This window comes from Pygoscelis adeliae, unplaced genomic scaffold (assembly GCF_000699105.1).
Source record: "Pygoscelis adeliae isolate BGI_AS28 unplaced genomic scaffold, ASM69910v1 Scaffold215, whole genome shotgun sequence".
Classification (NCBI taxonomy): domain Eukaryota; kingdom Metazoa; phylum Chordata; class Aves; order Sphenisciformes; family Spheniscidae; genus Pygoscelis; species Pygoscelis adeliae.
The window spans coordinates 8,390-25,631 of record NW_008824770.1 but is presented as its reverse complement, the minus strand read 5'-3'; the positions used below and the strand labels follow the sequence as shown (position 1 = coordinate 25,631).

General features: G+C 41.3%; 1 protein-coding gene across 1 annotated transcript in view; it reads left to right on the top strand.

Moving 5' to 3' along the window:
- PHF21B (PHD finger protein 21B) overlaps nucleotides 1-16,688 on the top strand; it is a 164,533-nt gene extending 147,845 nt beyond the window's left edge. The window contains exons 7-13 of the mRNA XM_009323632.1: nucleotides 3,645-3,721; nucleotides 6,557-6,611; nucleotides 10,205-10,227; nucleotides 11,622-11,780; nucleotides 12,819-12,894; nucleotides 13,858-13,961; nucleotides 16,464-16,688. Of these exons, the coding sequence (XP_009321907.1) occupies nucleotides 3,645-3,721; nucleotides 6,557-6,611; nucleotides 10,205-10,227; nucleotides 11,622-11,780; nucleotides 12,819-12,894; nucleotides 13,858-13,961; nucleotides 16,464-16,688 (719 nt within the window). The remainder of the gene's footprint in view (nucleotides 1-3,644; nucleotides 3,722-6,556; nucleotides 6,612-10,204; nucleotides 10,228-11,621; nucleotides 11,781-12,818; nucleotides 12,895-13,857; nucleotides 13,962-16,463) is intronic.
- The last annotated feature ends 554 nt before the right edge of the window (nucleotides 16,689-17,242 follow it).

The window sequence follows — 17,242 nt, the reverse complement described above, 5'->3', positions numbered from 1 at the left end:
CCGAGTGTGAGGCGTCCTTTGAGGCCTTTACCAGTAAATGAACACAGCCGCTTCCACTGACTGACATTCTGCAAGGTACGGCTTTCCCTGAAGATAAATTGTCATTACAGGCTTCGTAGAATGACCATACAGAGTGTTTATTGATGAAAGCAGCAGCTCGTTGAAGCTTTGCCTCCAACATAAAGCTATCTTCAAATTTATTCATCTCTGTCAAATGTATTACAGTTTAGAGGGTTTTTTTCTGTTTGGGTTATATTTTTTAAATTAATAAACTAAGGAATAAGATAGCCCAATTCTGTGATGCAGTGCATGGTTGTAACATATTAAATCTCTTTCTCTAGGCTATTAGAACACCTTTTAGCATTACCATTGTGTAAAAAAAAAAAGAAGATAGAAAGCAAAACTTTAAAAGAATTCTTTAGTTCAGGTAATTCTAAAAATGCGCATCTTGTTTTACCATTTCAGAGTTTAAAAACTCTGAAATATTTCCATCTAGGTTACTGGAATGTTTTAATCAGTTAAAACAAATTATTTATTTTCACTTTATTAAGACCTGTTTTGAAACATACACAATACTTTTTAGCAGAAGCAACAACAAAAGGTAGTATACCAGCGTATGCTTTTGTTCTATCTTGGTGTGATTATTGGCAGATACACTCTTTAATGTACATACTCCTTATGTCACAAGCATGGGTATTTTTTGTTCACAGTTTCCATAAATAAAGTGCTGACATTGTGCTCTCCCTCCCTGATGGCTGCATAGGGTGGAGTACATCTAGAGCTGTTTCAGTTCATTACTCTCTCTCGCTCTCTTTTTATTTCCATCTATTCCCACTGCTATTACTTTTCCCCCCAGCCAGCTTTTATATCTGTACCATAGCGATGCCTCTTCCAAAGCTGCATTCCAGGTACCTACCACGTGTGATTCAGACTCCATCAAATATTTCTGTTGCCTTGGTGAGAGCATGTACCGAACAAATTCTCTCTTAAACCTGGGACCTAAAAGGGCAGAGAGCTACAGATCCATCACGGTCCTCTTGTGAAGACAGTTGGCCCAGTTACGGACACAGAAAGCTCTGCTGTGTCGAATTCTTTGTTTCTTTTTCGGTGCCAGTGAAAAGTCACGATCTTGTATCCCTGTGACCACTTCTGAAAGACTAAGCCTGGGCTGCCATAACTCCAGCTTTTTACTACGCTGCCACAAGGGTGCCGAGATGCTGCAAGCCCTGGATTCACTGACCACGTAGTGTGGGTTACTGAGCCTGGCTGCAAGAACCACGGCTCCAGCTGACACTGTTGAGACCAAAGTAAAGAGTCAGTGGAGGGCCACTTCCTCCATTTCTTTGCCAGCATCAAGGCACGTGGTTCCTCTGTTGTGACATCTCTGTCACCTTTTGGCCTTGAGAGCACTTCCCTTACAAGAACTGATGCTGACATCAGGAACAACCAACTCTCTTCTGGTGGCTCTGTGGCAGGCTACTGGATCCGTGTCTAGCACTTACCCTGCTGCTGAGGCCCAATTCCCTTTAGAGGATGCCAAAGGGTCTGGAAGCTTCAGGATGGAGATTTCAGCATAGCCAGACGAGCGTTTCATAGGAAATACTTTCACAGTGGGACAGAACCGTTACCCATACAAGATCCTCTGGTTTGGAGTCTGCGTAGCAGCGAGGATGTTAACAACATGCTGGCAGTGGTTGCAGCCATGGCGTTTATCGCACGTCTCGGTGCAGCCTCGGATCACACATTTCTTGGTAGTGAGATTCTGTATAGCTCCCTGAGTCACATGGCAGCATATGTCTAGCTCATGTCAGACTGTGAATGCAGACCTGCCTGTACTCTTTGAATTGCCCTAGGAGAAGACACCTTCTGAGCGTGAGAGGTGTCATGTTCCTGTGCCAGTGGGAAAACCCAGCCAGAATATGCAAGTAGTTGCTCTTCTGTTTTTCTTGTCTATCCAGTTTCCTTCCGATACATCCATCACCCCAAGAGTGGCGGCTTAGCCGATAGTCTTTTGTGAATGAAAAGTTTCAAATCAGTATCTTGGAACTCAGGCCAGTACAAAATCCGTGCAAAGTGTTGGCCTCGTCTCTAGGGACATCGTGTCCAAGACATGACCAACAATACTAATACCATTTACTGTAGCAATGCTTAAAGTGGTACGTGGCCCCTTTTACTCTTGTGGGGAAGTGATCAGTATCTGGAAAGGGTGCCTGGAAACCAGAACTATGTGCTGGGAAGCCAATTCCCATGTATTGTAAACGTCCTGAATGCTGGACTGTACCTTACTGTTGGATTGCAAGTGGGAGATAGTGCTCGATATCCTGAAGGTGATTTTCTGGTGCTGAGGGTGCTCTGAGATAGACCTCTTTAGCTCAGACATTGATGAAAGATGCCAGACCTTCTGCAGAACCAGATGGTGTCCTGAGTTTCTGTTGGGTGTGCTCCTGGTCCTCTGGGCTGAAGAGCTAGTGCTCCTGCCAGTTCCTCTTGTTCTGAGAGATTTACTTAGAGCAAGGCAGAACAGAGGTATCACCATCGTGGGGGCATTTTGACTAACAAGATTCCTCTGGCACCTCAGTGCAGAGTCTAAACTTTGCCTTAAAATATTCATGTAGGAAACATTTTGGAACAGAGCATCAGCCCAGCTGTGCACACTTCACGTCATGGGATGGATACTGGGTGGTTCTCCTTGCTAAAGTATGTCTGCTCTTACTTTATTATCAAAATAAAAAGTAGGCTCTAAAATACACGATTGTAATAATCTCACCATTCTGAACTGATGTCAAGAGCTGGAAAAAGAAATTCCATGTGACAGAAATGAAATCCCAGCTCAGATAAAAGTAGCATTAAACCTGCAGATTTCAGTGGTCGAGGAATCCGCTCACTCTTTCTGCATGTGTTTATGGAAGTATGCACATGGCTAATTGTTGCTAAATGCAAGTCCTCAGCAAGTACCATCTTGAATAGGTGTTAGCATTTAGTGGAAGGGAGTTCTCTTGTGTTTCACCCTTTTCTGAACAGGACTGCAATTTGATAAGCCTATCTTTGCGCTGCTGTTTCCAGTGACACAAGTACATGTATGGCTCATAACAACATTTTGCATGCTCAGCATTGTGAAGTTGTATATTTTTGGATGGATAAACCCTAGTTAGAACTGAATCTAGCCATGCCATTCTGACCATGCTTTTTCTAACTTCCACAGAGGAAAAGTAACGTAAATTAAATTTAAAAGGATCTCTATGCTTTCATCTGACACGAATTGCAAGGCTTAACTGCTTTAAATGCTTCATTTTTGTTAATAGCAGGCATGGATAGTATTTTGAAAGCTCTCTGTTGATGCTTGCTGAATATGTGTCTGAAGGGATCATAATAAAAATCTTGTAGGGCAGCAGAAGTCCACCTTGTAGGAAGGAAAAAATAAAAATTGCCTGTGTTCTGAATCTTACGAGGAAAAGCTTATTAATGTCAAACCTTGAACTGCAGCAAATATCAATGCTGATGCAACCCAATTATACTTTAGAAACTGAAACTGAACACAAAGCCCAAGGGGTTGAGGGTAAGAGCATCTTGCTTAACAAGTTAGATCTACATTTTTCCCTGATGAATGAGAAATGCACAATTCATGTTTCTTTCTATGGTTACAGAAATCCAGAGCAAGCGTCAGGAAAGAAAGAGAAGAAGCACAGCAAATCCAGCCTACAGTGGACTCTTGGAAACAGAGGTACTTTATCATTCACTTTTTTTACCACAGTTCTATTTCTTGTCAATAAAAGGTTTAAGTGCTTCTTATTACAAAAGTATATATGAATGCAGAACTGCACATTTACTTGTAAAGAGATACTGATGTGGAAAAGATCTCATCTCAGTAGCTAAGCAACAGGTTTTCACCCCACAATATCACTTGCTTCAAACTAGAATTCGTCTTAGTTTTAATAAAGGCCAAAAGGACAAAATTAATGTGGGACCTAATTACTCTCTCACCCACGCAGACAGTCCCTTTAGGTCAGAACTGAAGAACAGCAGTGCTGGATTATGTTCAAACTTGCATTGCTATTTCTCTTTTCCTACGTGCCAAATAATAAATGGAGAACTTTGCTTTTTTTATTAGTGACATTCATAAAAGGGATGCGTTGGTTTAAGAATCAGTGTGCTCTGCAGGGAGTATGGAAGCCTGCATAATAAATACAATAATGCATAATTAAAAATAAAATGCTCTGGATAATCTCTGTTTGTCTGTTACACTTATGCTGTTACATTTCTAGTAGTAGCAAAATTTGGTCCTACATAATATTGGATTGCAAACCTGGTGTAAAAGCAGCATATAAATAGACTTAACTTTTTCTGAAATTGTTTTTTACTTTGTTTCTGAACTGACATATATGCATTTATTCAGCTTATTAAAATTCCACCTTAAAAATTTCACCACAGTTTGGGGTTACTATTTGAATTTCCTGCAGGAATGAAACTGATTTGCAGCCAGCTCTCCATTTAAGCAAGATTTCTCTGTGTTCTGAGTTCTTTAAGCCTAAAGGAAGTGATTTTTCTTTATTTAGGTACAAGCGATGCAGAATTTTTGGTATGCCAATATTTCAGATTTCTGTGTTTGTTGGCAGACAGCAGACAGATGAGGCTAAGAAGAAACCCATCACTGTAGTCAAGCTGCTTAGTGGCTTGATTGTTCTTTTTTTGAAAGTACTGGAGATTTTTATACTCCAGAGCAGCTCTGGGCACTTGAATTCTTCAGAACTCCTCAACTTTTCTCCAGCAACCTCTTCAGAGCAAATACTGATGTCCATATGTCCAACATTTAACACAGTAGGAACCTTAGCCTTGCTAGCATTAAATTTGTAGTGTCTTCTCTTAGACCTTTTTATCCTGATGAGTTTATTAAAAGACTTGCAGCAGAGTTTTGTGGCTGTAGTCTGATCGGTGTTCGTGAGAAACTCAATTATCTTCGAGTAGGGATGGAGGAGGTGATGGTGGAGGTCTGCTGCACCCCTAGTTCATGCTTCTCATTATATCTATTCTCAAAAGCATATCCTGAAGTGAAAGATGGCATGGAGAAAGAAATGTCTGTGAAAGAGTCCTGTGGCTGATCAGCTGTGTCCTCATTAGGAGTTGTCATTAAGTGCTGACCATGGGGAATGCCTTTCAAGTAAAATGGAGGCAGATGGTTTTTCTCTGATCAATTAGCTGCTCAGATTGATTTGCTAATCAGTGAGTTGAGGTATTTTGTGGCATTTCAGGCATTTTGGTGCAGTTTAATTTACGGTTAGTCTACTGAATGATCTTTAATTCATGATTGTTTAAATTGAAATTGCATATAAATTAGACTTTTCATTTGCCAACGCCCCTCAAAACGGCAGGAGCTCAGCATCTGTAGTGGCGATGCTAACTTCCTTGATTGCAAAAATGTGATCACGGTTTTATGTCTTCACTTGGATGTTGTGCTTTTTCTTTTCAAAGCTTTTTTCTTTAAAAAAAATTGAGATACCATTCTGTTTTCCCACCCTCAGTAGCTTTTTTTTTCTTTTTTCTTTTTTCTTTTTTTTTTTTTTGCATAGGAAAGGGTTAAGTTTCAGGCTGGGTATTTTTTGAAGGAAGAAACATCTATTCAAAATTCACTAACAGACTGGCAGGCACCCGTGTATAAAAGAACAGTTTACTCACCACAGAATAAATCATTTATTAGCAAAACCCCTCTAATTTTCCTCCAAGCAGAGCCTAACAACATCTAATGGAGGAAAATGTTACTGTTTCCAGTCCTGCTGTACAAGTATTGGATGCCTCAGAGAAACAATTAGGGGTTATATAGACTGCTAATGAAGCCCGGCTTGCTATTGACCAACAATACCATCTGACAAGTCGGCGATGGGCTGCATTAAATTAGTTAAACATCTCAGTCAGGTTTCCAATGGTCTGTGTTTGCAAGTTTGAAAATCTTTGGTGACCTCAGAAGATTGAAATCACTGCCAGCTCCTAGAGGTCGTACACATTAACTTCTGAATGAGAAATATTTTGCTTAGGCCCTAATACATTGCTTGCAAATGAAATATGTTCCTATGAACTGTAGGCAAGCGTCACAGAAGGTAGCGATGTTTTTCTGCAGGGGGGAAGTCCATCACCATTTCTATATACGCAAATAAAGATGTCATCTCACAGCAACAATTTACTATTTATGCAGGTTTTCCATTATGGACATGGTTTATCTGCTAGGTTTGGAGTTACTGTTGCTGTTACCTTGCTCTTACTGACCTCTGGAACACCTCCTGAAACTCAATCAATAACATTTGCAATTTGCGTTTCTCTCTTGTTAATAAAATCTAATGCACATCTAACTGCTCTGTGAAGAACTTGTTAGAAAGGTAAATAATACAGCTGTTTGCATGACTGTCTCAGGGCTTAGCAACAAATATTCTAAGTCACAGAACTGGCTTCTGGGTGGCTGGTTATGTATGAGGGAAACTCATGGAGATTGTTAATATGAAATGGTTAAGACCATGCTCAACCAGAGCACTTTTCAATGACACTGTGGTTGCATTCTTTTCCCTTGTAGCGGAAACGCCTTGCATCAAATTATTTGAATAACCCCTTGTTCCTTTCAACAAGAGGTAAGCATATTTTAAAATGAATATACTACCATTCTAATGACATGTTAAATATTTATTAGTAGGATTTCATATGAATTACTGCTAGGGTACCATAGGGCATTACTTTGTGTAAGTTCCCTGCACTTTTTAGCGTGCAGTGAAAACAGATGGTTTTCCTGCAAAACCAATTGAAGGATAAGGCTAAAGGTCAAAACTGTGTAGAAGCGGATCCAAAGTCTCTGCAATCAGTGGAAAATCCAATCTCTAGTATCGTAAGCACCATGCAGTGAGAGGACTGATTGAAGAAGGCAGTGTTGCCAACCTCAAGTGCTTAAAAATATATATTGAAAAATTGGGATTTAAAAAATAATTACTATTCTGGGCTTTTCATTTGCCTCTTTTAATCAGATTTAAGAAACTGCTGTCCATCCTCAAGGGCTACAACTTTGCCATACCTTTTGCTTTAGAAGCAACGGCTGAAAACCACACGATTTTTCTGACTCCAAGAGCTAGAGCCATAAATCTAGATTTGATGGCCTTGAAGATGCCTTCCAATCTTGTATTTATAAGAACTTCAAATGCTGAAAATTTCATGGTAAAAGCCTTGAGAATGAACAACTCAGAGGAGCCATTTGGGGATGATGATGATTAGCTCATGCGAAGAAGCCCATTCCAGGAAAAACGTGCAACGTATAGAGAAGGCAAAGAGTTGGGAGGTGGGAGATGAAACAAGGAGAACATTGAGTACAGTTTAATTCTTCAGACGAGGCCCATATAGGATTTTAAGAGAGAAAGCAAGAAGCTTGAGTTGCATTTCAGGAGAGGAGAGAAAGCCAGTAAGGAAATGTGATTATGTCCCTGCCCTCGTGTTTCCTTTGTAACTTAGGCTCTACTGTGGTGCATTAGAGGTAAGGGAAGACAGGCCTTTCTCTAAGCCAAATATTATTTCAGTATTAGGAGCATTTACAGGGGTAATTTCAATTAAGACATGAAGTTTTGGCAGTTTTTCAGTGTTTGCTTGATATCCCTGTCAGGTGTCATGTTTAGTGCTTGAGATTCACCTTTCTGGCCCTGCCTTGAATTCCTGCGCCACAGGATCACCAACTGGAATGCAGTGGTGCTTCTCTCTACCTTCAAAACTTCATGTGCTAGATGCAGACAATTGGCCTACTTACCATATGCCTCTAATGCATAGGGTCTCAGAGGACATGAGAGGTTATTACATGGTAAACAGCTATGATGACATGCCTCTTAGCAGGAGCTCATGCTCATGTAAGCCCCAGTGGAAAGAACATTATTCCTGGCTTAGTTTTATCTTCAAAATTAAAATTACAATTTATTATTTGTCTTATCGTAGCACTTGTTTTTCCCATGTAAACACATGGGAAAAACAGGAGAGAATGGCAATGTTAGCAAGCCGTGTTGTTAGCCCCTCAGTGGATTTTGTTTAAGTGCAGGTTTGCTATCTCTGACCTTCTTTCCGCCACGTGTTTCCCATTTTATTTGCAAGGAAGTAGGCAGGTGACAGAGTTCCAGTAACGCGGCTGTCTTGGAACCGCTTGGAAATCAGCACTCTCTCTCCTTAATTACTCTTTGAGTCCTGTATCTTTGGTTTTTCCAGCATCCAGAATCTGTGCTGGGATTCTGCATATTCTGCCAATTTTAATCTGGACTTCTTCATAGCAGAACTCCCCACCTCTGTAGGGGTTTATTAGCTACGTGCGCCAGGTGCCATTGGGCTAGATGCTGTGCAGGCTCTGAACTGAAGGCGGACGCTGTCCCAGACAGCTTGGCACTGCAGTGATGTAGTTGTCCACCTTCAGTGCAGAGCTGACGGCCCCTTCTCCTATAAAATGCTTGTTTAAAAAAATTGTCTTCAGTTTAATTTTTCAGCAACTAGAAGGCAGAAGTAGACATATTTTAAAATGTTTAAAACTTTTACTATAAAGTGAGCTGAAAAGAGAAATAAACAAACTAAAAAAATCCCTGTGAAGTACAGGCAACAACTGTCATTTCCAGAAATGCAGAAGAGAACAATTCTTGTAAATTTTCAGCAAAATGTCAATTAATCAGGATTCATTTATCTGAAAATGTCTTAACCTGAAATGAGGTCACATCCCCTGACATGTATCATTTGTAGAAAAGACTCTTCAATTATCAAGCCCCTGTTTATCTGAATAACATTTATATCCCCTGAGTAATCACAGTGACATATCGCGGTAGATCTCTCTGTGTGTGTATTTGTGTATATGAAGTGACATCTACAGATTTTATAAGTCTGTGATTATTTATGGAACTCATTGCCAAAGGATGCTACAATTGTTGGAAAAAGCAGGAAAATTTATGGAAGAAAAATCTATCTAAGGATGTTAAATATAAAAATGAAGATGTGAACTCCCGGTTAGGGAAGCCCATAAACTGCTAGCATCTGGAAGGATAATTCTGGAGTAGAAAGATTTGCTCTGTGCTTGCCCTGTTCTTGCACTCTGTGCATGAATGGCAGCGCGGGGTGCTGCTAGCAAAGGACCCCGGGCTTTAGAGCCTTTGGTCTAACTTAGGTGAAGCTGTTCCTTCATTCCTATTCTCTTCTTCTTACATGTGTGTGTGGTGCAAATGTGCCTGCATCTTCACAGGTATGCGTACATCAGTGTATAAAACAAATGTGTAACAGCAGGAAGCAACTCCCAGGTTGGTCTGTATATGAGAGATCACACTGTGGCAGCTATATTCCCATTTGTGATCAGAGAGGGAGCTGAAGAAGGACAGAAATATCAGTTTGTTTGTCTCCACTTTAGTCCAAAGAAAGGCCTCTCCATCAGCTGTTTGTCACTCAGACAGTATGCACCAGCCCCTTACAAATCAGCAGCAAAAATTGCAACGCACTGTGTGGTTTCCATAAAGCTGTTAAAATTTTCTGGCTTTTTATTTTTGGACCAAAGCGTGATGACTTTCAAAAACACTTTTATGAACGGCTTGGCCTGCTTTCCAGTGAGCTCCGGTGGTTCTTGTTCTTGCCAGGCTGTGAATGCAATCACTACAGACTCAGTTCATCAGAAGGTCAGAAAATCTTGGCGGTTTAGGTGGGAGTAGTTTGATGATAAAGAATTGATGATAACATAAAGCTCAGTTGCACAAGTAGCTGACCATTTTGGCCATGAATCAGCTGAACATTTAAACGTGTTTAACGGTAAGTCAGTGGCACCACTTTCATACTCCAAGTTAAGCACCTGCTTAAGTGCCTTGCTGGTTCATGGCCGGACTGTTCATCATCCAGCAGGCTGAAGTCCTTAAGAAAGACTTTTGGACTAGCGACATACAGAGAGGAGGTCCTCATGAAAATTTTTGAAGATTTGAAATGGAGTCTGTGCTTCTCATACTATGACTTTTTAGTATGAGATCTTCAGACAGAGGATTCCTACAATGTATGTTTTTAAATCTCACATGCTAATTCCACTGCTTGCTGTTTCATTCTTTCCTGCTCACATTAATTTTGGCAATGTCCTGATCTCCTGTGTCACAGCTTGACTAAAATTACTCCCATAGCTGAGAACTAGCATTCATTGCAGCGATGTATTTCCCACTAATCTGTTCTCTGCCCTTCTTTCATACGCTAGCAAATGAGGATCCATTCTGGAAGGTATGTGTGGCAAAATTTGTGTATTACCAGTGTCTTTCTCATCACTGTGTAATTCAGTGCTTGCTTCTGGTTATTGTAGTCTCTATCCAGGTACAAAATTGCAGTATTCTCTTCGCCTTTCATACTACTTGTGTGAAACATTTCCCACTTAACTAAATCTTTGAGCCTCTAAGTTAGAATTTCAGAGAGATGAACTCTTGGGCTTTCATATGCAAGGCTTGAGTTTAATCCCTTTGTAGAATCCACTGATTGAGAAATTGCTAGTCCGGATTTGTGGTTTTAACAAAAATTTTAAGAAAAATGAGTAACCATTCTAGTTTGTATAGATTAGATCTCTTCACACTGAGGTTAAAATTAAGACTTTTTGAGCAGGTAATTTGTAAAGAGTAATATTTTCGAGAGTGATTTTTTGACAGGACTGAGTTAGAATTCAAGATATAAACCTGACTAAAACTATCATGAAACATTATAATTAATATCCCTAAAAATGAAAATATGCTTTTGGAATTAACAAAGGTACAAAATTATTATTCTCCTTCATGGAAAAGCATTAGGAAAATTTAGGTTTTTTATAATGATTCGCAAGCCATGAGAGTTTCAAAATCAGTATCTCCTTTATTAAAATGCACTTAATTATACAAAGAGTAATTAACGTTGCCACCAGATTAGCATAGCAATTTACTACATGACATTGTAACTTTGTTGATGAGTCTTAGTTCATTTTATATATTGCTACAGACAAAGTACTAATCAGTCTTGTTGGAGAAAGGTTGTCAGAGCAAGTCTGAACAGAGAACAATTAGTGCCAGGGAGAACAGAGGGACAGAGGAGCCCTCTAGAGGAGAACACAAAAGAGGGTACATAGCAAAAGGTTGTACTCAAGCGTACTGTTTTCCTAGCTGCTCTTTGAGGCAATGGGCATAAAACATGGAACTGTGCTTTTTCCTCAGAAACTTTTCCTTGCTTGCTTCCTTCTGCTTTGGACTTGAAGGACAAGTGATCCACATGTTGACTTTGACCCATGCCTCAGAATAGAGCTGTGCATGGTGATACATGTGTTGGAGTCACACATTATCAAAAACAAGTGAAGTAATTCCTACATCACAAGCTGGCTATATTAGTCGACTCCCTCCTGTGTTTGATTAGTTGGTTTTTATTTTTCTATCTGTTTCAATTTATGGAACTTGCTTCTGGCTCTTTTGTTTGTTTGTTTGTATTTGTTGCTCTCATACATCATTATTTCTGTCTTCTCCTACAGCGGCCAGGGTCCTTTTGACAGTTAGATTTTGCATTTGAATGAGCCTGTCTGCTGCCATAGAGGCTTCGAATGCTGTATAGAGAGGCGTTCTCAATGGATTGACTTTACCCAAGCCATCCTCCTTCTTCTCTTGCAGAATGAGATCCACCACGATGAATACTGCACTGCTTGCAAGCGTGGCATTAACTTGCAGCCCTGTGGCACATGTCCCAGAGCATATCACCTCAACTGCTTGGACCCACCCCTCAAAACTGCCCCCAAGGGGGTTTGGGTCTGTCCAAAGTGCCAACAGAAGGTAAGCTACCTGGACCATAGCACGCCGAGAAAAGAAAAGAAAATGGGAGAAACCTCGAATTTGTGCACCACTAAACTAATGTAACCTATGGTCACAGCTTAGGGGACCACATTAGCTAAAGTAATACTGAGAGGCTTTTAGTACAGTTTGCAGCATTTATTTCTGGTATTTTCATCGTCCTAGAGTTAGAACATACACTGAGTGCCTTAGCTTCCCTGTAATCCCATCTGCTGAGATTCGTACTTTTAAAATGTCTCTTCATTTCCTTTGTTTCCCTTCTTTACAATAAAGCCACCAACACGTAGGGTTGCCAGACAAGTAATGTAAATCTTACAGATGAGGGAGACAGTGTCAGAAGGAGACACTGTTCACCAGTGGATCTGAAAGCTGTGAGGAGAACACTTCCTTTTCTTTAAATCATGTTTATTACACACAGCTATTGATCATAGTCATGTCAGAAATGCTAATTTGTCTAGTTGCTGTGTATAATGCTGATTGCATGAACAGGAAAACAATTACTAAAACAGTACAGTGTCACTAAATTGTAGAGCGGAGGCTTAGATTTTGTGCCTTAGAGTTCTTCGTGTTTAGCATTGTGATCACTGTTATGTTCCTTTGAAAATGTCAGGGGGAAATTCTAGCATGCAGTTGCAGAGAGCAGAGCAGCCCAGGATTAGATCTGCGTAGTCATGTTTTTGTATGGACCAGCAACTTCTCCCACGCTGAGAAGACAACACTTCTGACAGTGTGGAGGTCTGCTTGTCGGGCTGAAAAATGTCTTCCAGCCATGGCAACAAGAACCAGAGAATTTGTAACCCCCTTTTAGCACTGTTTGGCAGTGCTGTTTATAGTCATGTGTAAAGGAGTAAGCCCCAATGGAGATTGCTACTCAAATTATTGTCTTGTTACTTTTCAGCTTGCGAATTCTGAGACAAGGACCCTAGATCTGGTCCTGCAGAGCTGTGAGGCTGGAGGAAGAAAAACATTAATGTCTGTCTTTGTGGAGTCCTAACTTTTTATTGTTTCCTGGGCTTATAGGTGTTAAAGAAAGATGACAATGTGCCATGGACTGGAACTCTGGCTATTGTTCACTCCTATGTTACTCATAAAACAGGTAGGGATTAACACAGCTAATGACAAGGGATTCTCTGCTCATGACGGGCAATGCCATTTGAGTCCTTTATGGCACTAATATTAAATTGGTGTTGTAATGCCACCAGGTATCATGACATTATTAAGCAAAGGGCCCTAAGGGCCTGTGGCTGCGAACAGCAGGTCGCTTTCTCTCCCCTTCCCCTCTGTCTGTTACTTCACTATCATCTTCTCTCTTTACGGAAGCTGAGATTGACCTCTCAGGAACTTTAGTCTGTGGAGGTGGCTGCCATCAAAGTGGTGTCTTCCTGAGAACAGGGCTGAAAATGGGATTTTGAGGCAGAATCATATCAGGCTGGGAGGCAGAGAGAAACAGTCAGGCTAGGCAGAGCCATGTAATTGGGTATGTAGAACGATGCCAGACTGGTGTCTCAGATACTACAGTAATATCAGCTCCTAATTGTTTCGATGTTATTTGATATCACAGTCATTAGCCTCAGATGTTGTATGATATCTGTGCATTGACCGTTACTCTTTTTCAGTTCCCTGTTGCACTCTTAGAATGGGCTGTTTGGGGCATTAGATCATATTTGTAAGGAGCTTTGCAGAGGTCTGGTACTGTTATGATTGTGCTTTTCAGCAAGGGTCGCTGAACTATTGCCATTCCAGGTGGCTGACCTGTCCTTAAATACCAGTCACCTCTTTCTTGGAGACATTCAGGACCACGTGTGGTCCAAGGATTAATTTTAATTCATCTCAAAGGTGCACTACAGCTTTTGGGTTGTCCTGTGTTCTAGCTGTTGACGTAGACGCATGCATGCAAGCAGAAACTCCAGATTTATTTGGCTGTACCTGCTGAAAAAAGGCTAATGAGACCTGAAACTCACCATGCAAAATACATGTTTCCGCTTTCTGTTGTCAAGCACGCAGGTTTGCCGTATGTCCTTTTCCTAACTTCTGCATCCTTAATCTTATTGTTCTGCAGTCAAAGAAGAAGAGAAGCGAAAGTTATTAAAGAGAAGCAGTGAGCTGAAGAGCGAGCATAGACAGTTAGAAGAAAAAGATCGCCTTCTCAACAATGCAGTAAAGGTAGGACACCTGACTGGGGACACAGAGTCTCCTGCAGAGATGCTTATAAAGAATTTATGCTTGAAAACCTGATATTTTGTGGCTACAAAATGATTTATACTCCCAAGCTGCAGATGTTCAAGTGTGAGTGTGTTTCTCTCCAAGGAAAACAACATGGATTCTCTTTATGCGCAAAAGCAAGCTGCTTTAGCAGGCTGAGGAGGAGAAATCACCAGCAACGGGATTCCTGTTGCTCGCAACTCCCCCCAACATAGCTGTGCCTGCCTTCCTTGTAGTGCCATACACAGCTCTCACCTGTCCAGTGACTTTAAGGCACTTCCATTCTCCAGGTGAAAAGTTTAGTCACAAGCGTGTCCTCCAGTGGTAGCTGCTTGTCCATTAGCTCAAAACTCTTGAGATTAGGTAGAAATAACCATCTTTATTTGTCTTAGAGGCTGAATGTTGTACCCTCCTCATGACTGGAAATGGATTCGAAATCCTTTTCTCTGTGAACTCATTTCAAAGTTAAATGTTGGCTGGAGATGTCTCCCACACATACTGTGCTATGAGGACGAGTCTCTGGCAGTAATGAGTGGGCTGAGTTCAAAGCCGTAATTCCTGTCCTTCATGGGTGAAGGAACTTATTTAGGGCTACCTCACTTCAGGCCCACTCTTACGGGGTAGCTGGCATGGCAGTCTCAATAAATATTTGAAACTTCCTTACCCTGGAAAAATCAAAGTGGCAGCTACAGGAGTAACTGGTCACTAGTTGTTTTACCACTACAGTTATCCAGAGGAGGCATGTTAAAATATTTATCACATTTAAAATAGAGTGGAAGGAAAAGGAATAACTTATTAAAAGACATCACAGCGGGGAATATTCCCTGTAAGTGTGCATAGCCACCATCAGCACTAATAGAAACACAAATATGTATGAAGAAGTGACTCTGGGGTACAGAATATCTGCAGTAGGTAGGAGAGTGCAGTGGGATGAGGTGTTCAGAAAAAGAAAAGCCTTTGGGGGTGCAGCCAGCTATCAGTTGTATGTCAGAGCTGTCAAAATCAGTAATATATCAGTAACCTAAGCAGAATCAGGTTCTTTCAGGGGGCAACACTGTCTTATTTAAATGGTAATATCAGCTGATGATTATATTTATTGGAGATATATCCACTTGAAAGGAGGATAGCAATTAAAGGTATTCCAGCACAGAGCAATTTCATTTCTGACATTTGCCTTAACAAAGATTTACATTAAAGAGAAAACTCTCATACACACTACAGGGGGAATGCTATTATTTGGAAAAACAGAATGTGATTTACCCTTCATCTGAGATTTCGCCCGTCTAAACCAACCTCTGCCCGGCTCCCCACAGTTGCTTTTCAGACAACTTGACTTTCAAGTCAGCATTTCCCCCTTCCCAGGACTGGAGACTACCCCCCTACCCGGGGTAGTCTAGACCGTAGCCAAAGAAGAGCAATCTGCAGACAAGTAACCAGTTTTGCCAGACCCCTGGGCCCACTGTGAGAAAGGAAACAGGAGGTTTCAGATATTAGAGAGGACACCATCCCTTTCCGTCTAGCAGACAGGCTCAGGGTTTTGGTCTGTCTCATAGTCCCTCTCAGACCCGTTGATAGTGTAAAGGATGGGATGTTAGCTGCAGCGGTACGGGGTTGGGGAGGGAAAGGAGAATTACCGATTCTTCCTTATCTCTTCTTGGAGAAGAAGAGGTATTTAAAAAAGGAGTAGATGTGGCACTTAGGGACATGGTTTACTGGTGGACTTGGCAGTATTAATTTTACGGTTGGACTCGATGATCTTAAAGGTCTTTTCCAACCTAAATGATTCTATGATTCTAAGAAGGAGATTTGGGATGCCTTCATTTGGCTCCTGCTGCCACGGTCATTTTCATGTAGGTTTGTGTGAAACATTTCAAGTGATTGTGGGGTGCAGTTTGGCCACCCCATAGGAAAAAGACTTTCTTGTGACTGCAGTGGTATAACAGTAGTGTCTTAGATCAAGTTTTCTGCCAGAAAGATATTGACATCATGTTCAGAGAGATCAACTTATCTTCACAGTACTGACTCCCTAAAATTTGTGGCACGTACAAAATGCATCATGGTGAGGTTTATCCCTCAAGCGTTTATCAGTGCCGTTTGGTAAGATTTAGAGACCTCACTGGCGGCTTCGGTGCTTTCTAACACAGCTAATACAGCTATTACAATCCCGTGCCAGTAATCTCTCTGGAGCGCAGAAGGCATTTCTGCCAGGCTGTCTACAGGATGAGGTCGGAAACGTCCTCTGAATGCATTTGGATTGTTACCTTAGACAGCTGCTGCAGCGTATGCGGCACTGGTGATTACTCCATTCGTTAAGCTGTGGTTTTGCTATCCCCAAAGGAGAATATACTTCATTTGAGCAGGACGTGCACTCAAGACACAAAAGGATGTTTGGAGAGATATTTGACACCAATTTGAATGTATTCTCAGTCTTTCCTTCTCTCTCCCCTTCTCTTTATTTGACAGAAATGCTTAGAGCTAAAAACCAGCCTGTTGGCCCAGCAGAAAGGGACTCAGTCATCACTGGAACGTCTCAAAACCCTCATTAGACTGATACAAAACGAGCAGATGATTCAGGTTACCATGACGACCACCACCACCTCCTCCCTGCTAACTGTCCCCTGGATCAAACCCTCCTCTGCCTCCGCTGCCATGCACAAAGCCTTGCAGCAATCACAGGGTAACAACTGACAGAGCCGGCTGCGAGAGAGCGAAGGAAGGGGGGAAAAAAAACTTTATACACATGCGCAGAGGAGAGATTAAACTGAAACAAAGGAGAGAAGGAACAATCTCAGTTTTGATACGCGTAGAAACTTGCAAACCAATCAGTCCAGTTTGTAGGTCACTGTGGCAGCAGGTTCCCACGGAGCGGGTTGTGCTGCGGTTTTGTATTTGCCAAGACCTTCAGTGCTTATGAGATTTTTTTTGTTATGTTGGCCTTAATGTATTTATGACTAAGGATGACGAGGAAAAATACGGCCGATAGGAAGCGGGATATCCTTTTGTTGGGGGCAGACAGGTTTCCAGTTCTGCTTTAAGGGGAAAATTTTCAATGCAAAGAGTTAGTGAGCTAGTAGAGAAGTAGTTGGGCTGAAAGCTATTTGTGGGAGGGAAATTGCTGAGATGATAACCAGAAACTGAACTACTTAGGACTCCACATGGATTCTTATCAGAGGAACAAAGTTGGCCCCGTTGATTCAGGTGACCTGGAGATGGGGCTGTTTTGACCAGAACGGCGTCACGGA